General features: G+C 40.9%; 1 protein-coding gene across 1 annotated transcript in view; it reads left to right on the plus strand.

Moving 5' to 3' along the window:
• The first annotated feature begins 10,607 nt into the window (after positions 1-10,607).
• LOC135094410 (thymidine phosphorylase-like) overlaps positions 10,608-27,392 on the plus strand; it is a 31,078-nt gene continuing 14,293 nt past the window's right edge. Inside the window, exons 1-2 of the mRNA XM_063994481.1 lie at positions 10,608-10,746; positions 26,853-27,165. Coding sequence (XP_063850551.1) covers positions 27,012-27,165 — 154 coding nt within the window. The 5' untranslated portion in view covers positions 10,608-10,746; positions 26,853-27,011. The remainder of the gene's footprint in view (positions 10,747-26,852; positions 27,166-27,392) is intronic.

The raw sequence follows: 27,392 nt of genomic DNA on the forward strand, positions 1-27,392 counted from the left end.
TACCGGTACACGTGCATTATGCATGCCTGTGTACGTGTGTAGAACCTACTCCCTTTTAAAATTCTCAAGTTTATAGTGTACAAAATAAGACTGAAATATATGAATTAATAACCATGAGCACTTATCGCGGATGCCGTTTTGTGGCAGTACCGGGTTGTGGTGTAACGGGCGTATGAGCAAAGGTGCCGATGAAGGGGATTTTTCAATACGGAGCTGCAATTACCTCAAAATTCATCATAAAGCTTTGAAATTACAAATGCAGTATGGTGAAACAAAAGCATCCTGATAGCGCGAACACAAGGAGAGCTCACACAAACATGAAAGGGTTTATAAGTGTCTTCTTTATACTCCATCGATGAGTTTTACTGCATCCGCAGTGCATTCGCAGTGGAGTGGCAGCGCATTCACAATGCATTTGCAGCGTATTCGCAGGACATTCACCAAGCACGAGAGTCGCCATACAATTCGCAGCACAGTCGCCGTTCAGGAAGTCGTAGCAGAGTCACAGCGGAGTCGCAATCAAAATTTGTCAATGTGTGAATTGGGCTGTTCCAGAGTAAAATGTTAAGGTTGTGGCTACTGGAAAACTCAAAAACATTTTCATATTTTGATTAATAACTACTAATTATTTACGTTTCTTACAAGTCAAAATTCCTCACGCGCATTCATCTTCAATTCGTTCAAAGTTATTCGGTGTCACTTGATATCTCTTGAACATATTCACTGATCAACACAATCATCATGGAAGAACACAGATAATATACTCGTAAAATTCACAAACACAACTAATCAGCGTAATTAATGATCAGTTAGAAAAACACACATGATAACAGCATCACATCAATTACCATAAATACTCCATAATTTAGTAAATCTTCGTACTCCATGCAAACCTATCATACCAAACATAAAACATTAAATAAACATCCTACTCCTCCTTTAATAAGATACTTGATTTGGAGACTGCATTACGCTTTCAAGTTCCACTTTAAGTTATCCCGGCCATCCATGTGATCCGCCCACAGGCATGGTACTCAATACAAAACGCCAGTCGGGGTGTAAGGGCAGTTTGGAGGCAGAGTTTAAGTAGGGGTGGGTATATTTCTATAGGCTACCCTTTCCCTCTTGTGCCTCACGCCTCCTGGCCAGCCTACTTTTACTTTCTATCGCTTTCTCTCTCGCTCCGCCTTCTATGTCAATCCTCATTTTCCTGTAGTAGTGACCCAGGTTGCCTTCCCAAGCGGTTTATGACTTTCTTCCTGTTTTGTGCTGTGTGGCTCTTGCTTCCGTGTTTGTTATTTTCTCGGTTTGCTCCATATCAGGTGCTAATTACCTTCTCGGGTAGAGTGGCCGTTGTTTTCTTCCTACTTTATCTATCTTATCCATTTCTTCTTCTAACTTATTTTATCTTATTTCTTCTTTTTCTTCTTTTCTTCTTTATTCTTTCTTCTTCCTTGACATTACAATACATACTGTGGTGTGAGGTAACCACAAGGTTCTATATTAACAAAGTGGGAGGGGGCACGTGTTCGTTATTTTGAATGCTAATAACGTGAAGAGATAAGAATAGCAAATGTAACATGCATTATCTGAAGAAAGAAGAATTTAACATTATTTAACCTTTATTACTGTACAAGTGATGTTGTGTGTAACTAATCATTATAATTTGCAAATATATGTAAATATTATTGATCAAGAATAAACTGTATAAACCTCATCTCGTTCCCCCGAACCCACAAGCGCCTCTGAATTATTAGAGACGCAAAAATGTCATGCAGCACAGAATACAACTAAAGCCCCTTAATGTTTTCGCCACTCAACACACTGACATCCCCATTCACTGGGAAATAGAACTGGTGCTTACTGGATATTTTGTATTATATTTGCAAAGTGAGTGAAAGGCCGTCAATAGCACAGGAGGCGGTGAAGAGCATGAAGACTCTGTAGACTCTGAAGTGGATGAGGCTCTTCAAGGCTGGGCTCTGCCCAAAGCTCCTATGCGAGGGAAAGAAAAGGGGAGGAAGAAGCGTCAATTCTACATTCTCACTGAGAGCGAGAAGGCCCTCCAGCTTTAGGAATGCAGGGATGAAAAGAGAAAGTCACAAAATGAATAGTATTAATGATGTATTATGTTGGTAACATCTTCAATCTTGACGAAGGAAGTTTTCCTCAAGATTGAGGATTTTATTTATTATCATTACTATTCGTCCTTCTTCCTGCTCAAAATCAACCAAAACAAAGTTATCCACTCTGGGATCCTTATTCTGGAAAGGATTTGGCACCTCAGTGTCTTCCTCCTCATCCTCTTCGCTCTCATCAGAGGAGCCGTTACATTGCACCGCCTTTGTGGTGTTGTCCTCACCACAGCTGCCTGGGATGTCACTTTTTTTTTTGTCTAGACAAGTTCCCTTCTTTCTTTGCAGATCCTGCTCATTTTGTGACATCCTCTTTATCATCCCTGCATTCCTAAAGCTAGAGAAATAGCTGATGTTTTGGATGACGTGCAAGTTCTCAAGAGCTGATCTTGTCACGTTCTGGGTTAAGCACCTTCTTGTTTACCCCCTGATCTCACATCGAGCTCCTCGGATTTTAACACTGTTCGGATCCACGCATCTCTATGAAGTTGCCTTAAGCACGCTCGTTGTTGTCAGGACCAAATACTTAAACAGACTGAACGCGTAAGGGGACTCACGTTGTCCACTCACTCATGGCATGCATTCAACCACACATTCAAGATATGGTACGAGTAGCTGAGCAATATCAAGCATCTCACTAGTGCTTCATTTATACTCCATAAAGAGACTGAAAACTATTTTTTTTTTCTGTAAAATCTGATAGGGAATTTCATTAATTGATGCGGGAGGGAGGGCGTTGAGGTAAGAACAATTTCTTATAGGGCCCATGGTATTATAAAAGTTAAGAACCACCGCTTTAGAGGCAAACTGAGGCACATTGTGTTCAGTGGTGTGGGAGTGTGGATGCATGAGAGAATAAGCAGACACAAGGCCCTACTGATAAGTCTGGAAGTCTCGAGTGGTGTCCATGGTTTGCCGCCTGTCCGTTGCATGGAAGGCAAAGTAACGATAACAGCGCCAGTCGCTCATGTTTGCACATCTCTGTACGAATCGTCTTCATTAAGAAAAATAATCAGAACTCATTTTGAGTTATCTTTATGTATGACTGAATATATTTCTCTAAATGGGACCCTCAGAAAATAGTGAAGTGTGGATGGTCCGTACAGGTGTGGGTGATTTGCTCATGTGTGAGCAGACCACCATCACCGCAGCATCTTGTTCCAGCGTGGGTCCACCCATGCCGGCAGTCCTTCTTGCTCCAATGACTCTTATCGATAAATATCCTATACATGTTATTTTTACCATTGTAATTTTTTTTTTTTTACCTTTTCAGCATATATTCATAATCACGATACACAGTAACAGTGATAAAAAAAAAAAAAAAACTATAATTGACACAAGATCTAAAAACATTCCTGATCATCCTACGTGCTGAATGTAAACCCTTCAAGGATGCCAGCTTCATGTGTGTGTGTGTGTGTGTGTGTGTGTGTGTGTGTGTGTGTGTGTGTGTGTGTGTGTGACAATATCCGTACTGGACAAACCAGTTTCCCCATTAGCGGTCATAAATCAAGCTAAACTTCTAAAATCATACAAGGCTCCCGGACTAATTTTTCTGAAGTCTATGCGAATATAATATTATGCGGTTGCGTGTGATGACGGGCGACTGTGGCTCCGAGACTAGCCGCAGGATGTTCTCGGAAATACTCTCATTGTGACTCCACACAAAGTTATTGATGGAATTTACATGGATTCCCAAACTAAACCTAACCTAACCTAATCTAAACCAGTCTAGCGTGTTCAAGAGTGATAGTCACTTACTCTTCCAGACTTTAGAGACATGCCTCCCGGACCAGATGGAATGTCCCCTGGCATCTACAGCATTCTTCCTGTACAATGTAACAACTTTATTCAGTGTTATATTTTTTATTTTATTTTTATTTATTTATTTATTTTTTTTTACTCTGGTTCATATCCGCTATAATGGATTAAAACTAAACTTGTAAAATTTTTTAAAAAGGGTGGTAAGAATTATGTAAAAGATTACCGTGGTATCAATATAAGTAGTGTTGCCAAACTTTAGTGGTTCAAACCGTGTAGGGAATAAGCTAGAGCACAGGACAAGAGAACGTGCCTGGAAGGTATTGTATCTTTAAAACTATTGTGCGATATGGCCATAAGGAAAAAGATGAAACTGTTTGTAACATTTATTGAGTTTTCTCAAGCGTATGACCGTGAGCCAAGACATGTTTTATTCAGAGTGTTGGGTAAGTTGGGATCTGGAGCAATATGTTGTCTGCTCTGGTGACCATCATCAATATGGTGACGCAGAGCGTGATCTGAACGGCCGTGGTGCTGGTAACTCTTGGCGTCATGCAGGGATCGCCGACATCATACTTATTGTTTATTATACTGATGGGTTATCTTATATGTATAAATAAGGAACGGTATGGTAATGACATATTTTTGCAATGGTTACATGTCTTTCTTCTCATGGATGACACAGTCCTATTGGCTGCTTCAAGGTGTAACATGTTAAGATAGTTAAAGCTACCACAAGAGTACTGTCATGATTACGGTATGAAAATCAATCGATCAAAAACAAGATTTTTCGTAAACTGTGGGAGCGAGACAGATTCGGAGGCTCTGGTTGTGAACGAGCTCCAAGTAAAGCATTGAAACCTGTATATGTTTCTGGATTCACCGTTCACGAATCATGGCTCCATCCTTTCCGCAGGTAGTGTTCATACTAATGGTAAGATGCCACATGCTCTTAAATTCGTATCCTTTATCAACAAAAATAGTGATGTCCCTTTTTTTGTAAAGAAGAGAGTTTCTAAGGCAGCTCTAATGTCACCTCCTGTGTACGGATGCAAATCCTGGATTGGAGGGAATCTGAAACCAATGATCGAACTTTACAGTTGGCGCTTATAGAAATTGCTAATTGTTAGAAAACTCACTTGTAACGACGTATGCTATGTGGAATCCTGATATTTGCCATTGCCTGAGATGGTGAAACATAAGCAACATAAGTTTGTAAATATGATGCGGCAGGAGAGATTGCAGCATGAAGGTAATAATCCATTAATGTATATTATTGGTAACACTAATACCGGGACAAATAAAAATAATTAAGGATATGATTAATGAAGATATACCTGATCTAAGTATTCCAATGCAAAATATTAACATCTCCTCCAGAGGTGTGACCTATAGGAGCATAAAACCTTGATTTTGTTCTTTATTATGTATATAAGGAACGGCACACGATAAACGAGATACACAAACTATCGTTCACTAAGTTTCCAACCAGTGTGAAACAGGGCGGTGGGGCAGGCGAGGTCGAGGCCGCTTACCTCTGGAGGAGACTGCAGCTGTGGAGGGTATAACGATGAATTGGCCAGGAGCACCTTTTGGTTGGTCTCCATCGCACATGAAAATTGCGACTTCAGTCTCAGAAACACCTCCTTTTAGATAACTTTTGACGTAGCATCTTTCTTATTTCATGACATTTCGCCAGACCCACCGTTTTGCCGCATTTTGCACATTTTGACTTATCGAGCGCGAACAATGAACGAACAAACATAACTCAACTTCCATATACGGGACAGCCAGTTTTGGTTGACACCATCAGACTCACCAGTGACTGAAGAATCAAGATGTATATAAAAAAAAACTTGAGAAAACAGAAAAGAAAATGGTATTACGACAAGCTGAACTGTGAAGATGTTAAAAAAATGTTTATAACATGTTTTATTCTCGCTGTTTTCAACAGTTATCCATTGAATACTGAAACATATTATCATATTAACTAGGAAAAACGCTGGTGAACATGATAGTGTGATCAGAATGCAGATAAAGCCCTACTTATTGAAAACAAAGTTATTTATAGCAACATGTCACTCGCCGCAACCATCACGGCGGCGCGACACTTGGTGTGGCGTGTGCAGGCGGGCTCCGTGTCACCAGGGACCGTATACATAAAAACCTCTAAAAGACTTAAATTTACTCTCAGCTAAAACCAAATGCTAAAAGTGTATACAAGAAACTATAAAAGTTTTCTTGTGTCACTTTCAGCCAGGAGTAAAAGTAAGATCTAATCTAGCTATACGTGCTATGGTTAGCGCTTAAGATCCTAACCATTATGTTTTTGGAACTTGAATGTGAAAATCATATATAAAAGTATTTAATATTAATTTATATCTAACTTTTCGATATAAAAGAACCGAAGTGTTGACATGTTTTATGAGTTTAATAATGTACATGAGGCGAGTCCAGACTGTAGTAATGTCAACATAGCAACGATGGTGGGGGTAGCCCGGCCAAAGAGAGGCAGTTCTGTCAGGCTAATTGGATGACACACTAGTTTCTGCTTGGTGCAAAATGATTTCCAAAATTCTGTTTATCCCTGCAAGCAGCTGTGAGATGACTTGGATAAGTTGGGTTGAATTCAGAAGTTATCTGTTAGATAGTACTTACTCCCTGCAAGCGACTGTGGGGTGTGTGGGTGAGATTATTAGGTTGAATGCAAAAAGATAAGTTAAATTCCAGTCACTTGGACTGTGTTAAGTTAGTCTGAGTGCAAAAAAGATTTGTTATATTCCATTTACTCCTTGTAAGGGGCTGAGATGACTGTGTTGGGTTAAGTTAACTAATTGATTTATTATCTACCACAATAACACAATAACACACACACACACACACACACACACACACACACACCGTCTTGACCTCACACGGGCAGGACGTGTGACTTTTGGCGCTCTCGGGCAGCCTCGGCCAGCTTGTTGGCCTTCCCCGCCCCCTAGTGATAGTGACCTCAGTTCTTTCTGTTTTCAACTTTTAGCTTTTAGTTTTAAGCTCGCCCTGGTGGAACTGTTGTACTTGTGAACACATTTAACGAGTGCGTGGTGACACATAAAGAACAATGTGTGCTTCAGTGCAAACGTACATGTACCTCCTGCCTCGTAGGCGAGGATCCGGTTACCCGCCGCCTAACGTGATAAAGTGCCTTAAGACCTTGAAACTATTTCGGAACCGCGGATCGAGGGGAGGGAAACATGTGCGTCCCATCAAGGTAGTGACCTGCAGTGCCAGAGAAGACCGCAGGGTGGAGAAGAAGGAATACAGGCACATTGAAGTGCCGCGGGTGTGGTATGGTCTTCCGTCCCTCCTCTTATTTAATGCGACGTCTCTGGCCAACAAGATGGACGAGTTGATTGTGACGGTGAGTTCTACTTGTGCGGACATTGTGGCGGTTACTGAGGCGTGGCAGATTGTTCCTGAGGTGTGCACGATGCAGGACTACCAGCTCTACCATCACCTCAGGTCAGGACGCAGGGGGGAGGGGGAGTGGCCATTTTCTGCCGCTCTGCCCTCAGCCCCTCACACCTCCCTGTCGATATTCCTGACGGTGTGGAGGCCTTGTGGGTGAGAGTCACGCCCCCTGCCATCCCAGCAACTTTGTCAAACCTTTCCTCCCCTCCACACCACTCCGCTTCCTGCCTATCTTCCCGCTCCCTCCTATCCCCCCCAGTGTCCAGGCGGTGGATGTTTTTTAAGAAAATACTCAAATTGAAACCAAGATCCACCACACCCACTGACCTTCCTATGAAAATTTGCAAGGAATTTGCTGTAGAGCTAGCAACACCGCTATGCTCCATAATAAACGCCTCACTCTCCCAACACTCTTGCCCCGCAGACTGGAAGACATCTTACGTCACCCCCATCCCCAAAACTTCCAGCCCACAGTCACTCAATGACCTCAGGCCAGTCTCTATCACCCCCATCCCTAGCCTTATTTGTGAAGATTTTGTATATGACTGGGCCTACACCAAAATTTGTAATACCGTGGATATCAGACAGTTTGGAAATATTAAAGCCACCTCCACCTCCCATTACCTGACCAGCTTCCTTGAATTCATCCACAGCCACCTGGACAAGCGAAACACCTCTCTAGCTGTTGCTTTTGTGGACTTCAAAAAAGCTTTTGATCTTGTTCATCACACTGTTGTCATCAGCAAGGCAGTAAGTCTGGGTCTCCCTCCTAACCTGATAGCGTGGCTAGCCGACTTACTAACAGTTAGGCGTCAGGCTGTTCGCTATCAGGGCTCTGTCTCTAATTTCCAAAAGCTGACATGTGGGATCCCCCAGGGGACCAAGATGGGTCCTCTATGCTTCCTCCTCCTCATTAACGACGCCCTCACTGACACCCCCCACCGCTGGAAGTATGTGGACGACTGCACCGTGGGCGTCCCAGTTTCCACCAAGAATCCGGACTACTCGTCACTGCAAGCAATTCTGGAGCGACTGCAGACGTGGACGGAGGACAGCAGGATGACCATCAACCACAGCAAAACTGTGGTGATGCATTTCTGTACCTCCTCTGTACCAGTGCCCCCTCCCCAGCTCACAGTGGGCCCTCACCCCCTCCAGGTGGTCCGATGTGCCAAGCTTCTCGGAGTCACGGTGGACGACCAGCTGACCTGGAAGCAGCATGTTGCCAGCACCGTAAGATCAGCTACCTACGGGCTGTACATGCTGCGCAGACTCAGGTCGCTGGGGACACCGACAGATGAGTTAAGGGGGGTGTACATCACCTTCATCCTCCCCAAACTCATGTACGCCTCCCCAGCGTGGTCCTCCTCCCTAACACACACTCAACAGCTACAGCTAGAGAGTGTGCAGAAAAGGGCGTGCAGGGTCATCCTTGGCCCTGCATACACCACCTGTGAAGAAGCCCTGACCACCCTGAGTCTGTCCAGACTATCCACCAGGCACCGAGAGGCTCTGGAGAAGTTTGGAAGGGGACTATTGCATCATCCACGTCTCAGAAACATGCTGCCGCCTGACGCGCCTCGCCCGGTCCGTGCCACCAGACACCACAACAAGATAACACCCCTAAAGGCGCCGCACACGGACCGGTACAGACTCAGTGCGATTCCCACCATGGTGCGAGCCATCAATCAATAGTCCCTTCTAGATTAGACTTACCTTTAGGATTAATGTTAAGTATTTCCCCACCCCCTATGTACATTTTCAGTTTGTTAACTGCCTAAATAATAAACTGATTATTATTATTATTATTATTATTATTATTATTATTATTACACACACACATACACACACACACACACTTGCCAAAACGCAATTTAAAATGGATTTCGGCATCATGAGTTATAACTGCATTCCACAATTACCTTTGTTCCATGCATTATTTACATATTCTGCATCCTAAACTCTGGAAGCAGTATATAATTCTTATGTTTGCCATCAGTAACACTGATGACAGTGGGAAATCCTGCAGCTTTCATAATATGTTTATTTCGTAATTTTGAGGTTAACTGTGCAACTTTCTAATTCAAGAGAGAGAGAGAGAGATAGATAGATAGATAGAGAGAGAGAGAGAGAGAGAGAGAGAGAGAGAGAGAGAGAGAGAGAGAGAGAGAGAGAGAGAGAGAGAGAGAGAGAGAGAGAGAGAGAGAGAGAGAGAGAGATGCCGTGTAGTGCGTGGGCCTCCAGGGTTGTCTCATGGTTGGCTGCGTTGTAGCACAGTTATAGCCTTTATCTCATCTTACTCCCTGCATTGCAACTCCCTGGCTAGTGCATCCCTCACAAGGTCTTGTCACCAAGGGCAGGCAGAACGCTATTCATCATCTGAGCACCACTATGCTCGTAAGACGCCCCTCTTTTGCTTTAAGTTGCTCCGCACCTTAAAGCACCTATATCTGGTTCTCTCTCTCTCTCTCTCTCTCTCTCTCTCTCTCTCTCTCTCTCTCTCTCTCTCTCTCTCTCTCTCTTGTATTAGAAGGTTGCACAGTTAACCTCAAAATTGCCTCAACAGTCTGTACATGAGGCACTTTGGTCCCAGTAATCGCACGTACTATACTTCGCGCTCAAGGTCAGGCGTGGCAGCAGGGGTACACGTGCGGTGCTTATGTGGCTAGATACAAGGGCCGCAGCTGTTTGTTGCCCACTCTGTGACGGCGGCAGCGCTGCTCCCTGTTCAGCGAGGCAACACATCTGTGTTACTGTTCAGGTCATCTTGTCTTCGCGAATCACATCAGAATTGAGGAAGGATAGAAACCAGTTATTATGCACACACACACACACACACACACACACATATATATATATATATATATATATATATATATATATATATATATATATATATATATATATATATATATATATATATATATATATATATATATATATATATATATATATATATATGTGTGTGTGTGTGTGTGTGTGTGTGTGTGTGTTTATCCTTATAAGCAGTCTGTGTTCATTCATTTAGAGCAGTGATCTCGAAACTGCGGGGATTTTTGCATCATGCAAGAGCGGGCGGAAACTGAGTAAACGGGGAGGATAAACATTGGACCGGTCAGGGTCTGGGTTTCGCATCGCTGCCAGACACGTGATTACTTTGGTCCAAACATTCTTACTATCATTATTCACTCAATCTGATTCAGTGTTACTTCATATGCGATTCAACAGTCTATTAATATCAACATGCGTAAATTTCTTCGAGGAGTTACAAAGATTTAACTCAACCTTGATACTGAAAACTGTACGAAAAGTTGCTCACTAAGCATTCTTCCTTAATCTCAGGCCACCACTATTCTTCACACCTTGACGCTGTGCACTCGACATCACTGCCCTGGTGAGTAAACTGTTATCCTCAAAATGCTTTCGATGAAGCGCATTAATCACTACTGCATATCATTAAGAGTGGAGGGAAGTCTGTTCTCACAATGCCGTGACGCGAGCGGAGCGGCGTTGCTCTTCTCTCTACCACCTGCTACAGAGCCAAGATGAGGGAAGTTGTATGAAAAAAAAAAGAAATACCCACACAGGGACTGCCACGTATGGGCCTGACGGTTTCTTGCATCTTCCTGTATGTGTTCTTATGAAATGTTTGAAAACACTTGTTTTGAAAGTTCGGGGTCGATTCTAATCACCATTTTGATAACCACAGGCTGTTCCTTCTTTACTTGCATTTAGACACTGAGGTGTTTCTATTAGGGAAGTGAATAGTTCCATCGGACAAGGTAGGGAAACTTGTGTTGTAGGTTATTGATTGATTCAACACACTACTCTGATAAGCACAGGCTGTTCCCTCATGGCTTGCACTTGGAGCCAAAGATGTTTCTGAAAAGAAGATAGTGTATAGGAACTTTACAAATGATCCGCACTGTAAGAAGACACGGATCACACAAGGCACAACAGTTAAGCTTGTGGGTCTGCACTGCTTGACTTAAATGGGTACTTAAGAATACTTATCACTAACATACTTGTCTCAGTGATCTCATTCTCAGCCTTTCATGTGGTTACTAACACTTCCACTCAGTCTGTTTGGAAATGATGATGAACAAATGAGAGAAGTGGGAGACTGCAGGAGTGATGTATGATGTATGATAGATAGGAGAGAGGCACGAGAGGGAGGGGCAGGAGTGATGTATGATGTATGATAGAAGGGAGCCACGGGAATGATGTATAATGTATGACAGAAAGGAGGGAGACCCAGGAGTGATGTTTGATGTATGATAGACAGGAGAGAGGCACAGGGGGAAGGGGCAGGAGTGATGTATGATAGACAGGAGAGAGGCGCGGGAGGCAGGCACAGGAGTGATGTATGATAAGATAGGAGTGAATGACTGGCTTATCATAATGCAGAATAAGGGTGGTCCTTCATATCCAAAACCCCGGGACAAGCTCTTGTAACACCCTCCTCTATACATGTGTTGTATTTCATCCTCTCAAGGAGTCGTATTGCAAGCCAGCTGACATACCTGAAAGTGGAAGGTACTGTGGTACCTTCTACCTTCTGATGTGCTGCAAAACAGTGCACTGGTGAAAAAAAAAAAAAAAAAAAAAAGATTGAGATTTTTACAAGAGATTTGTGGCAGGAGAAATGTACCGGAAGAGATATGAAGAAGAAATGTAGAAAAAGACGCGTAGGAGGAGAAAATGTATAAGATATGTAGAAGATATAAAGAGAATATGTAGAAAATAAGTTTTGTAGAAAATAAGAAAATATGTAAAAGAAGAAACCTTTGTAAAATTGTATAGATAAAAAAAAAAAAAAAAGATATGTAGAAGGAAAGATTGGTGATACAGTGAGCCAGTAAGGAAATGTGCACGAATGAATGTGCATGAACATCTCAGTCTGATAAAGAGATGAATCAGGAAATTATTGGATTTGCATCAAAAAGTTTATAAGCGTCATAAATCTTAATGAAGAGACAATATTGTGCTGAGGCACAAGTTTCTCCTCTGAATATCTGGGTTTTTAAAGAAATTTTTTATGCACTTTTGTACACTAGTGGTTAAAGAAAATGTAAGCTATCCTATGTATGGTAACTTCAACTTTTTATGTGAGACCGCTGGTTTGCGATTTATTGAGAGCCAGACGGATGAATTAGGGCTGACCTGGTGTATTTCGTTTTGCGGGGATGTCACGGGGCGGGTTGGTGGCATCGCAGATGTGCCCTCCGAGACCATGTGGCGAGGCTGCAGGTCTTACCGTTAGGGAGGAGCCAGTCTGCCAGTCGTGTGACGCCCGCGATCACGGACATGCACTCCTCTCGCATTCCGAAAATTTATAACATTTATTAAAAAAAAAAAAAATGAAGGAAAAGAAAAGGTGAAATGTAATGTTAGAGAAAAGATAAGAGGAAGCGAAGGAGAAAAAAAATGGGAAGAGGGGCAAGAGGAAGGAGTGGTAGTAAAAAGAAAATATTAATAACCATTATGAAGGATTCATTCAACATGAAATTGGTGTATATTCAGGCTAGCTTGTATTAGTCCATCAATTCAAAGGTCTTCAGGAAAAAAGAATACATGCATTCAAAAGTAATAAAAGTTTATGCACAAATGAAGAAAAGAAAAAAAAAAGATTGCTTACAATCATTAGTTAATATGTAGTAATTGCCTAGGGCAGGCCACACACAATCCTTTACCTATAACATCTATATCTTCCACCAAACTGTCCATGAGCTTCAACACCAGATGTTTCTCTCTCTCTCTCTCTCTCTCTCTCTCTCTCTCTCTCTCTCTCTCTCTCTCTCTCTCTCTCTCTCTCTCTCTCTCTCTCTCTCTCTCGCTTCCTAATATGCAATCTCTTCTTTCTCCTTCAGATTTTGTTAATAACTACGTCTGCACTTTCTTCACTGGCAGTGACACCTGTCAGCACAATAAGCGTGAATGATGATCCAAACCTACCTGACAGAAAAGTTTCTCGGTTACTTATTGCTATTCACTATTAATTACTGCTGTTTGCTAGTATGGTTATAAGTTTTCATACTGATGCAACCAAGACGTCACCCTCTGCCATCACAGTAAAGAAGAATAAAGTAAATACAAAGAAGGTGTCTTAGATCAAATATTTATCCATGCCAGTCAACGCTGAGTGAAAGTGCGAGTATAAGACTTGTCTGAGGAAAACGTGCTGCTCTCTAATAAAATGTCACAGCAACATTCCTGGTACACATTGCGTTACAGGGCGCCTCCACAGGATTATTATTATTGTTGTTATTATTATTATCATTATTATTTTCCTTTGACAGTTATATTTCTTCTTTACTTTTTTTACTTTTCATCTCTCTTTGCTACCATTACTACTACTGTTGCTACTACTACTGCTGCTGCTGCTGCTGCTGCTGCTGCTGCTGCTGCTGCTGCTGCTGCTGCTGCTGCTGCTGCTGCTGCTGCTACTACTACTACTACTACTACTACTACTACTACTACTGACGCTGCTGCTGCTGCTGCTGCTGCTATTACTACTACTACTACTACTGCTACTGCTGCTGCTGCTGCTGCTGCTGCTGCTGCTTCAACAACTACTACTACTACTATCACAGAGAGAGAGAGAGAGAGAGAGAGAGAGAGAGAGAGAGAGAGAGAGAGAGAGAGAGAGAGAGAGAACAATCTTTTCCGGGAAGCCAAAACGTTTCTGTGTACTCGTAGTAAACTCGTATGTTTGTTTTGTAAGTTATACTCTAACACAGCAGATGAATCGTACAAATACAAAGAAGAAGAAGGACGGAGCTGTTTGAGGCTTAAGCGTGACAGCATGAACACTGGTAAACTCCTTAAAGAAGAAAAAACCTTCGCTCTAACTGCAAATAAAATTTGCAGATCATTCTAAAAGCCACAAAAGAAAAGTTTGACAGGAATAATGGACATTTTCTATTCTTTTGCCATGAAAAGAGTTGGAAAATAACACTTACTTATAAAAGATTATAATCGTGTTCCAGTGTTATCTCCTTAAGGGACCAGACATTAAGTGAGTTTTTTTTATACTTTTTTTTTGTTTTTATTTCCCTTGGCCAGTGGCCAAAGGCTCCTGAATGAATTAAACATCATGGTTTAGAAGTTAGAGGGTATTTCAATAAGATCATGCCAAGAATTGGCGAGGGGAGGAGAGTAAAAGAGGACAGCAATGGTGGGCGCTGGCATCATGAGGAAGTTCCTTGATTACACATCAAGGTTTTCATGAATAAAGATGTAACTAAACTCCAGAATGCAGTTTATTGTTGTAGCAAATAATAGCTCAAACATAACGAACACCAGCGACTCAATGTTGCTTGGCGGCCCGGGTGAGAGAGAGAGAGAGAGAGAGAGAGAGAGAGAGAGAGAGAGAGAGAGAGAGAGAGAGAGAGAGAGAGAGAGGAGGGGAAGATAAGATATGACTGTTAACCTTGACAATGTTCCATGACACCACACACACACACACACTCTCTCTCTCTCTCTCTCTCTCTCTCTCTCTCTCTCTCTCTCTCTCTCTCTCTCTCTCTCTCTCTCTCTCTCTCTCTCTCTCTCTCTCAGATACACAGATAAGAAGATACAGTGTTAATAGGCGAGTAGCTTTTTTCTTTATGCAGTCAAAATAAAGAATAAAAGTTTATTGAATTTTCACTCTCCTTGAAGACGATGTTGTTGTAGCGAAAGTGTAACCTACTCATATAATACAATGTGGTGCAGTAACAACACTTCTTATAGTAGTTGCATATATATATATATATATATATATATATATATATATATATATATATATATATATATATATATATATATATATATATATATATATATATATATATGTATAAAATGGGCAAGGGAGGCAACAGCCGATCACGAGTTAGCCGCGCGCCACGTCACAGCAATGCAATGGACGGAGCAAGCCTTCCCGGTGTCCTGAGTTTAAGTGAACAGCTGATACAGTTTCAAGTGACCAAGTGCGCGCGCAGCCCTATTTTCACTGCCAGACGTAAGGCTCATTTACTCCCAGCCATGGCAACGCACGGAACTCCCTGGACCCCCTCTTAAGGACATTCATTTTATTCTCGAAAGAACGTTGAGGAGTTGGCCGTTATCCGTTAGCTATTATGCCTCATCACGCAATTCATCTTTAATATATCAGTTCTTTTAACTTTTTATTGGAATTCAAGTATTAGATATGGCTTATTTAGCTTATTAAACCTTTCAGTACTATGAATGGTTCGGGTTTTAAGATAATAGGACACTAATCTAACCTGGCATTACCTAACCTAACCTGTATGATTTGTAGCAATACCTAATCTAAGGTACCATTACTTAACCTAACCTACATGGCATGCCTACCACTGCTTCTGTCGAATGGTCTCGGCTGAAGACGTCTGTACATTGCCGTGACTGGGAGTGAATGCATCGTACGTCTGGCAATAAAAAATGGGGCTGAGCGCTTGCTTGGTCACTTGAAACTAACTGGTCAACTTGACCCTGCTATACCGGGACAGATTTGAGGCTACTTTTCGGAATAATGCGCCAGGGTGCAGCCACTTGTAATTCTTGGACGTTCGAATAAATGAATAAACAAATAAATATACAGTAAATATTACATATACATAATGTTATATATATATATATATATATATATATATATATATATATATATATATATATATATATATATATATATATATATATATATATATATATATATATATATATATATATATATATATATATATATTTTTTTTTTTTTTTTTGGAGGGACACTGCCCAAGGGCAACAAAAATCCGAAAAAAAGCCCACTGAAATGCGGTAGTCAAAAATTGAAGGATAAGTGTCTTGAAACCTCCCTCTTGAAGGAATTCAAGTCATAGGAAGGTGGAAATACAGAAGCAGACAGGGAGTTCCAGAGTTTACCAGAGAAAGGGATGAATGATTGAGAATACTGGTTAACTCTTGCGTTAGAGAGGTGGACAGAATAAGGGTGAGAGAAAGAAAAAAGTCTTGTGCAGCGAGGCCGCGGGAGGAGGGAAGGCATGCAGTTAGCAAGATCAGAAGAGCAGTTAGCATAAAAATAGCGGTAGAAGACAGCTAGAGATGCAACATTGCAGCGATGAGAGAGAGGCTGAAGACAGTCAGTTAGAGGAGAGGAGTTGATGAGACGAAAAGCTTTTGATTCCACCCTGTCTAGAAACTTCGCATCTCAGTATGAGCAGTATGAGTGGAACCCCTCCCCCCAGACATGTGAAGCATTCTCCATACATGGATGGATAAGGCCCTTGTACAGTACAGAGTTAGCAGCTGAGGTGGTGAGAAAAACTGGCGGAGACGTCTCAGAACGCCTAACTTCATAGAAGCTGTTTTAGCTAGAGATGAGATCTGAAGTTTCGAGTTCAGATAATAAGTAAAGCAGAGACCGACGATGTTCAGTGTAGAAGAGGGGGACAGTTGAGTGTCATTGAAGAAGAGGGGATAGTTGTCTGGAAGGTTGTGTCGAGTTGATAGATGGAGGAATTGAGTTTTTGAGGCATTGAACAATACCAAGTTTGCTCTGCCGCAATCAGAAATTTTTAGAAAGATCAGAAGTCAAGCGTTCTGTAGCTTCCCTGCGTGAAATGTTTACATCCTGAAGGGTTGGACGTCTATGAAAAGACGTGGAAAAGTGCAGGGTGGTATCATCAGCGTAGGAGTGGATAGGACAAGGAGTTTGATTTCGAAGATCATTGATGAATGATAATAAGAGAGTGGGTGATAGGACAGAACCCTGAGGAACACCACTGTTTATAGATTTAGGAGAAGAACAGTGACCATCTACCAAAGCAGCAATAGAACGGTCAGAAAGGAAACTTGAGATGAAGTTACAGGGACAAGAAGTTCGCTTTAGAAGATCATTAATGAATAATAAGAAGAGAGTGGGTGACAGGACGGAACCGTGAGGAACACCACTGTTAATAGATTTAGGAGAATAACAGTGACCGTCTACCACAGCAGCAATAGAACGGTCAGAAAGGAAACTTGAGATGAAGTTACAGAGAGAAGGATAGAAGCCGTAGGAGGGTAGTTTGGAAATCAAAGCTTTGTGCCAGACTCTATCAAAAGCTTTTGATATGTCCAAGGCAACAGCAAAAGTTTCACCAAAGTCTCTTAAAGAGGATGATCAAGACTCAGTAAGGAAAGCCAGAAGATCACCAGTAGAGCGGCCTTGACGAAACCATGCTGGCGATCAGATAGAAGGTTGTGAAGTGATAGATGTTTAAGAATCTTCCTGTTGAGGATAGATTAAAAAACTTTAGATAAGCAGGAAATTAAAGCAATAGGACGGTAGTTTGAGGGATGAAAACGGTCACCCTTTTTAGGAACAGGCTGAATGTAGGCAAACTTCCAGCAAGAAGGAAAGGTAGATGTTGACAGACAGAGCTGAAAGAGTTTGACTAGGCAAGGTGCAAGGACGGAGGCACAGTTTCGGAGAACAATAGGAGGGACCTCATCAGGTCCATAAGCCTTCCGAGGGTTTAGGGCAGCAAGGGCATGGAAAACATCATTGCGAAGAATTTTAATAGGTAGCATTAAGTAGTTAGAGGTGGAGGAGAGGGAGGAACAAGCCTAGAATCGTCTAAGGTAGAGTTTTTAGCAAAGGTTTGAGCGAAGAGTTCAGCCTTAGAAATAGATGTGATATCAGTAGTGCCATTTGGTTGAAGTAGAGGAGGGAAAGAAGAAGAAGCAAAGTTATTGAAGATATTTTTGGCTAGATGCCAGAAGTCACGAGGGTAGTTAGATCTTGAAAGGTTCTTACACTTTCTGTTAATGAAGGAGTTTTTGGCTAGTTGGAGAACAGACTTGGCATGGTTCTGGGCAGAAATATAAAGTGCATGAGATTCTGGTGATGGAAGGCTTAAGTACCTTTTGTGGGCCACCTCTCTATCATGTATAGCACGAGAACAAGCTGTGTTAAACAAAGGTTTGGAAGGTTTAGGTCGAGAAAAAGAGTGAGGAATGTACGCCTCCACACCAGACACTATCACCTCTGTTATGCGCTCAGCACACAAAGACGGGTCTCTGACAGGGAAGCAGTAGGCATTCCAAGGAAAATCAGCATAATACCTCCTCAGGTCCCCCCAACTAGCAGAGGCAAAACGCCAGAGGCACCTTCGCTTAGGGGGATCCTGAGGAGGGATTGGAGCGATAGGACAAGATACAGAGATGAGATTGTGATCGGAGGAGCCCAACGGAGAAGAAAGAGTGACAGCATAAGCAGAAGGATTAGAGGTCAGGAAAAGGTCAAGAATGTTGGGTGAATCTCCAAAACGGTCAGGAATACGAGTAGGGTGTTGCACCAATTGCTCTAGATCATGGAGGATAGCAAAATTGAAGGCTAGTTCACCAGGATGGTCAGTGAAGGGAGAGGAAGACCAAAGCTGGTGGTGAACATTGAAGTCTCCAAGAATATATATATATATATATATATATATATATATATATATATATATATATATATATATATATATATATATATATATATATATATATATATATATATACAGGGTGTCCCGCGAGTCAAGATACATACTTCCGTATATGATAGTTTAAGTAATTCTAAGTCGAGAATACTTTATTCTTTATTTTGCGAGAAATTAATTTTGCGAGAAATTAACGTGTAAGTTGTGTGTTGTGGGAACCGCTCGCCTTTTTTTTTATTTTTTTTTTTTTATGTAGGAGGCACACATATCAAGGACAACAAAAATCCAATAAAAAAAAAAAAATGCCCACTGAGATGCTTGTCACCGAATAGAGTCCGAAGCGGTAGTCGAAAATTTAAGGATAAGTGTCTTGAAACCTCCCACTTGAAGGAATTCAAGTTATAGAAAGGTGAAAATGCAGAAGCAGGCAGGGAATTCCAGAGTTTACCTGAGAAAGGGATGAATGATTGAGAATACTGGTAAACTCTTGCACTAGAGAGGTGGACAGATTAGGGGTGAGAGAAAGAAGAAAGTGTTGTGCAGCGAGGCCACGGGAGGAGGGGAGGCATGCAGTTAGCAAGATCAAAAGAGCAGTTAGCATGAAAATAGCTGTAGAAGATAGCTAGAGATACAACATTGCGGCGATGAGAAAGAGGCTGAAGGCAGTCAGTTAGTGGAAAGGAGTTGCTGAAACGAAAAGCGTTTAAAAGAGCGGTATGAGTAGAGCAGTAGAAATTTTAGAGAGATCGGAAGTCAGGCGTTCTGTGGCCTCCCTGCGTGGACTGTTTACTTAATGAAGGGTTGGACGTCTATGAAAAGACGTGGAAAAGTGCAGGGTGGTGTCATCAGTGTAGGAGTGGATAGGACAAGGAGTTTGATTTCGAAGATCATTGATGAATGATAATAAGAGAGTGGGTGACAGGACAGAACCCTGAGGAACACCACTGTTTATAGATTTAGGAGAAGAACAGTGACCATCTACCAAAGCAGCAATAGAACGGTCAGAAAGGAAACTTGAGATGAAGTTACAGAGAGAAGGATAGAAGCCGTAAGAGGGTAGTTTGGAAATCAAAGCTTTGTGCCAGACTCTATCAAAAGCTTTTGATATGTCTAAGGCAACAGCAAAAGTTTCACCAAAATCTCTAAAAGAGGATGACCAAGGCTCAGTAAGAAAAGCTAGAAGATCACCAGTGGAGCGGCCTTGACAGAACCCATACTGGCGATCAGATAGAAGGTTGTGAAGTGATAGATGTTTAAGAATATTCCTGTTGAGGATAGATTGAAAAACTTTAGAAAGACAGGGAATTAAAGCAATAGGACGGTAGTTTGAGGGATTAGAACGGTCACCCTTTTTAGGAAGAAGCTGAATGTAGGAAAACTACCAGCAAGAAGGAAAGGTAGATGTTGGCAGACAGAGCTGAAAGAGTTTGACTAGGCAAGGCGCAAGGGCGTAGCGCAGTTTCGAGGAAGAATAGGAGGGACCCCATCAGGTCCATAAGCCTTCCGAGGGTTTAGGCCAGCGAGGGCATGGAAAACATCATTGCGAAGAATTTTAATAGGTAGCATGAAGTAGTCAGAGGATGGAGGAGGAGCAATCCCTGAATCGTCTAAGGTAGACTTTTTAGCAAATGTTTGAGCGAAGAGTTCAGCTTTAAAGATAGATGTGATAGCAGTGGTGCCATCTGGTTGAAATAAAAGAGGGAAAGAAGAAGTAAAGTTATTGGGGATGTTTTTGGCTAGATGCCAGAAGTCACGAGGGGAGTTAGATCTTGAAAGGTTTTGACACTTTCTATTAATGAAGGAGTTTTTGGCTAATTGGAGAATAGACTTGGCATGGTTCTGGGCAGAAATATAAAGTGCATGAGATTTAGGTGATGGAAGGCTCAAGTACCTTTTGTGGGCCACCTTTCTATCATATATAGCACGAAAACAGGTTGTGTTAAATCATGGTTTGGAAGGTTTAGGTCGAGAAAAAGACTGAGGAATTTACGTCTCCATGCCAGACACTATCACCTCTGTTATGCGCCCGGCACACAGAGACGGGTCTCTGACATGGAAGCAGTAGTCATTCCAAGGAAAATTAGCAAAATACCTCCTCAGATACCCCCAAATAGCAGAGGCTAAACGCCAAAGGCTTCTTCGTTTAGGGGGGATCCTGAGGAGGGAATGGAGCGATAGGACAAGATACAGATATGAGATTGTGGTCAGAGGTGTCAAGACACTTAGGGCCGATACCAGAAGAGCAGTCCGACTTTGGGACATTTGTGGTCCCCCTCCCAGACGGGAACTCCGAGGCTGATGTAGAAGTCGCCATGATAATTTCAAATTTTTAGTAAAGGGTGTGTGTGTAATTAGTTATTTGTAATTTTGTGTGAAGGAAGAGAGTTGTCTTTAGAGGGCAGGCTTTGACTGGACACTTGAGTTGTGAGACACAAAGGGAAACGTTCTGTGAGTTCACAGCTTTGTTTAATTTTAAGATCACAGCACCCCCCTGATCCAGTGCTTTAGACCTCACTGGGAGTAATTATCATTTCGGCAGGTGCCTACTGCCTCCTCTTGCATGGTTGGGTGGGCGTCCGCCTCGTTCCCTTCCTCCTTTGCTCGGCGCTCGGCACTGTGACCTTTTTTTTATTTTATTTTTTTATACAATCTATACAGTCAAAGCCTTACAGGAAACAGTTGGCAAATGACATTTTAAATTATTGAATGTGTCAGTAAAGAAAATGTACAGATAACACAGCAATACTTTTTTAAACATACACAGCAACTCACCAGCTTCACAATAACTGCCCGATGTTCCCTCTGTCTTGCCAAATCTTTCCCAGGTCCAAATTTCTCCTGGGTGACGCCACTACGCATGTGCACCATATCGAAATATCACCCAGGTATTTTACTCATTTTTACATAGTATCAAAAACTTTTTGAGGTTTTATTGACAAATTACTCTTGTTTCATTGTATGTGGATGTGTTGGGATAAGAATGCAGCAAGTAAACAAGATCAGTGAGTGATAACAGAGCACCAAAATCTTTGCAAATGTCAAGTCGTACCACCATGTTTTATATTTATGTATTTTACATATCATCAACATCGGTATTATCGGTACGGAATTTTATTGACAAATTACTAATGCTCCATTGTCTGTGGAATATTTCAAACATAAAACATGGTGGTAGGACTTGACATATGCAAAGAGAGAAAATTTTGGTGCTCTGTTATCACTCATTACTCTTGTTTACTTGGTGCATTTCTATTTTAGAATATTCCGCTGGCAATGAAGCATTAGTAATTTGTCAATAAAACTCCATAACGATGTCGATAATGCGTAAAATTCCTAACATGGTGGTAGGCCTTGACACTTGCACAGGGAGAAAGTTTTGGTGACGTTATCACTCACTATTCATGTCTGCTTGCAGCATTTCTATCCTAACATACATTGAAGCAATAGCAATTTGTCAATAAAACCTCTAAAAGTAGTTGATGATATTAAAATATATAAAATACCTGGGTGGTGTTTTGATATTGTCGCCTCGATATAGTGTGCATGCTCAGTGGCGTCACCCGGGAGATATTTGGACCCGGGAGAGACTTGGCACGACACCGCCACTCCTGTAAATGTTCCTTTAGATTATACGATAATCTTTCTAAGTAATGTCAAATTGTGCTGTATCGTGAATTTTTTGGCGCTGCTCGACGGCTGCCCCGGCGCTGGAGCTCCAGACTTTTTGCCTCTTTTTTTTTCAACATTTTTGGCAAGTCTGCACTCTTGGGGCTGTTCTACGGTAACCATGAATGCCTCTAGAGCAACTCTGAAACTGCGAAACCGTGTGTTATGATGGTGACTGCAGCCTCGAACGTAAACATGCAGTACGACAGTGCTTCCCTGCTCGACTTGCGACCCTCTCTGGACTCACCTCTACCTGCTGAGTTCATTAATGACGTAAGAAGACTACAAGAACTACAGGCAAGTCACAATGGGAAGAAATACTCTGAAAATGCAACGACAAGAAAGCACCGCAAGGAGAGAAGAGGGCGGCGCAGCGGTGTACGGGTGAGAATGAGACGTGGCATGAGAACCCCACTGCCAGCCAGCACCTTTGGTAATATACGCTCAATTAGAAATAAAATGGATGAGTTATGCACCAACTGTAAGTTTATCCGAGAACATAGAGACAGTGCAGTAATCGCCCTCACGGAAACCTGGTTACAAGATCGGGATGCGGATAGCACAGTGACCATGGATGGGTTTGTGTTGGTGCGGTCTGACAGGAGAGGTGTTGATAAGAACCGAGGGGGTGGCGTTTCTGCTTATGTAAATGACAGATGGTGTTCACAAATTAAAGTTAAGGAAAGCTACTGTGACAACAACATCGAGTATTTAGCGTTTACCTGTCAACCCTTTTACCTACCACGTGAACTTAACAAGATAAATGTAGTACTTGTGTATATACCCCCGGATGCGGATGAATCTATAGCAGCTGATACACTAGAAAACTGTGTTACAAACTGTGAAAACGAAAGCCCGAACAGCGCAATAATTGTATTAGGTGATTTTAATCACTGCGATTTTCAAGGAAAAGTCCCTACGTACTACCAAACAGTGCATTGTTCCACAAGAGGCAACGTTACACGTTGCCTCTTGTGGATAAGATAAGATAGTATTGTAGATAAGATGTATTGCAACATTAAGGATGGATACAAAGTTTTTAAACGACCTAACATTGGAAATGGAGAACATAACATGCTATATTGTGTTCCTACATATAAACAGCAACTGAAAAGAGTTAAACCGAAAGAAATTGAAATTAGAAAATGGGATGATAATAACAGACAACTACAAGCGTGTTTTGAGTGTACAGACTGGTCTGTCCTGATTGAAAACGGAATTGACATCATCACCAACTTAGATATTTTCGATGGTTATTTCCACTTCTGCTTTGATATGATCGTACCTACCAAGAAAATAAAGATATACCCAAACAATAAACCATGGATTAATACAGAGCTAAAATCTATGCTAAATGAAAAACACAGACTCGAGCGTAATAGAAGTGATGCTGAAAGAAGAATATTGCAAAGAAACATAGATAAGAAAATATCTGATTCTAAAAGAATATACAAAGAAAAAGTTGAAGGCTTGTTTAAGACAAACAGAGTAAAAAACGCTTGGAAGGGACTTAAAACACTGTGTGGGCACAAGAAAAAACAGAGTGTGCCTGAACCAGAAAATATCAACACATATGTAAACGAAATGAACGCGTTCTTTGGGAGATTTGAAAGCCATGATTTCAGTGATGCGTGTAATGAGGTAATGACAGAAATTCAATCTCATAATGATGAAAGAGTAATAATTAGGCAAGAAGACGTGCAGAAGTCCCTGCAGAATATACGGGCAGGTAAAGCTACAGGGCCAGACGGAATGCCTGCTATGGTACTTAAACATTGTGCAAAACAACTGACACCCGTACTGACAACATTATTTCAGGATTCAGTAGATCAGGGAGTGGTACCTTATAAATGGAAGAAATCTGAAGTAAAACCTATTGCAAAAATTAACTGTCCAAAAGATCCCAAAGATTTTAGACCTCTAGTATTAACATCTAATATTATGAAATGTTTAGAAAGTGTATTGAAAAATTACATCTGTGAAAAAAAAAACTAATAATATAAAAGACCCCGTGCAGTTTGCTTATTGTAAAAAATAGGAGTGTACAGGATGCGACACTTACATTATTGAATGATGTTAACAAACATTTAGATAAGCCCAAATCACAAATTAGAGCACTGTTTATTGATTTTAGTTCAGCATTTAATACAATGCAACTTCATATTCTGCTCAATAAAATGCTAGAAATGGCTGTAAATAGAAATATCTTAAAATGGATTTTTAGCTTTTTATCCCCGAGACCCCAGTATACCAATGTAAACAATGTTAAGTCTGATGTGATATTAACTAACACAGGAGCCCCACAAGGTTGTGTGTTGTCCCCTGTTCTTTTCACCTTGTACACAGATGATTGTAGAAGTGGAATTGATGACTGTACTATTGTGAAATATGCTGATGATACAGTTATCTTAGGAGAAATTGTAAATAATAATTATGAAGGCTCATTATGAATTATGAGTTCAATGTAAAGAAAATTAAGGAGATGATATTTGATTTTAGAACTAAAAATAAACATGTACCAGACCTATTAACAATTAGAGAAGAAAACGTAGAAAGAGTAAACCAGTATAAGTATCTGGGCTTTATGATCGATGACCAGTTGAAGGGCAGTGTCAATACAGATATGGTGTCAAGGAAATGTAACCAAAGACTACACTTTGTACGTATTTTGCGCAACTTACATGTAGATAAAGTGATCATTAGCCTATTCTACAAATCATTGTTGGAACCAGTCCTAAACTTTTCGATCACTGCCTGTTATGGAAAGCTTACCTGTAAAGATAAAAATAAGCTGGGAAGGATTGTTAAGAAGGCAGGAAAATTAGGTGCACAGACCATATCATTAGATAAGCTCTATCAGACAGGTACAATGAAACAAGTGGACAGGATAATGAAAGATATCACTCATCCGCTACATAACTGTTACACATATCTAAAATCTGGTAGAAGGTTGGCTCTGCCCATGCAGCGTACTGACAGATATAGGAAGTCATTTGTACCTAAAAGCATTCTCCTTTTCAATCATCTATCATCACTATAATTTTTAGATTTAAGTATTCATGGTTACTGTATGTGATGGTTCATGATGAGGGCAGAAATAGCCCTCATCATGAACCCTTAATGTTTTATTGTTTTATTGTTTTACTGATTTCATGTTTTATTGTTTTACTGATTTTATTTAATTTTTAATGTTATGTATAAGCAACTACTAGGGCGCTCTTAAGCCAAAATGAATTTCATTTGTATTACATTTTTGTATTACAACTTGACGAATAAATGATCTTATCTTATCTTATCTTTAATATATTTGTGTTTGTACTCTTGTACTGATGATAAGTTTCGTTTTGTCATCTGGACGATACTGTCTTGAGCTGCTCCAGAACATTCAGCTGCTGCAGAGGTACCGGCAAAACATCTCTCACAGAGATGCTGGTACATTCTGTAGAACACTGTTATCTTGTTTCTTCTGCTTAAGTATCTGCGTCGGTATTATGCTGCTGCAGTCGGGCACTCCCATCTCAGAATGAATATCATGTCATGAATATCATCACATGAATATCATATTCAATGTTACTGAATATGAAAGGCATCTTCACCGTAGCAAAAAGATGCACTTTGATAGTCCGCTGATTGACAAGGGCTTGAGTGTTGAGGGAAGTGACCGTTGCAGTGAGTTGCCAAGTATATTTAAAAAGTAACAGTTAACAAGCACTGTATTGACGTATTACCTGTACATTTTCTTCACTGACATACAAAAATTTAATCTGTCATTTGCTAACTGTTTTCTGTAAGGCTTTGAATGCGTAGATTGTACATAATCTACTAGTGGAGTACGTACGTAGCGAGCCGAGACGAAAAGGAAGGAGGGGGAGCACCATCCAGGCGATCGGTTCCCGCAATGCACAAACTGCACGTTAGTTTTTCGCAAAATAAAGCAAAACACAGCATATGTGTATAGAATATTTTCGACTTACAATTACTGAAACAATCATATCCCGAAGTATGAACCTTAACACGCAGGATAACCTGTATATAATATAATATAATATAATATATATATATATATATATATATATATATATATATATATATATATATATATATATATATATATATATATATATATATATATATATATATATATATATATATATATATATATATATATATATATATATATATATATGGTATGTACTCAATATATATTTCCTGTTTATTTTGTTTGTTTATTTATTTATTTGTTTATTTACTTTTACACTGATCTATCAATATCTTATCGGGTTCGCTTTTGCAAACAGTATTATCTATTTATATATATATTTTTTTCAAACAGATTTCTTTTTCTTTATTTACTTTAATTATATCTTTACAGGAAACAAACTGACGGGAACAGAAACCACGCTATCAAAGTAGTCAACAAGCCAATAAGACTCACTGTCACACACACACACATACACACACACACACACACACACACACACACACACAGTGGACCAGCAGCAGCAGTCACAGGATTAAGCGAGGAGCGGCGATGGCTGGGGACAAGACAGCGAGTGATAAGGGCGGCGCGTGGCGGGTGCCGGACCTGTTGGCCACCAAGATGCAAGGAGGCAACTTCAGCGAGGATCAGGTGGCCTTCCTTATCCAGAAGGTGACAGACGGCTCCATGGACGACTGCCAGCTGGGTGAGGACTGTGATCTCTGTTCCTCTTAAGTATTCGCTGTTTTTGTGAATATTCTTTACCTGTTATTGCTCTCTCTCTCTCTCTCTCTCTCTCTCTCTCTCTCTCTCTCTCTCTCTCTCTCTCTCTCTCTCTGGAAGATAGATACAATTTTTCGTAATCTTTATAATAAAGTCTTGACATCAAATGCATATTCTTGTTTGGTCATTATTATTAAATTTATCCATTGT

Source organism: Scylla paramamosain, chromosome 45 (assembly GCF_035594125.1).
Source record: "Scylla paramamosain isolate STU-SP2022 chromosome 45, ASM3559412v1, whole genome shotgun sequence".
In the NCBI taxonomy this organism is placed as follows: Eukaryota; Metazoa; Arthropoda; class Malacostraca; order Decapoda; family Portunidae; genus Scylla; species Scylla paramamosain.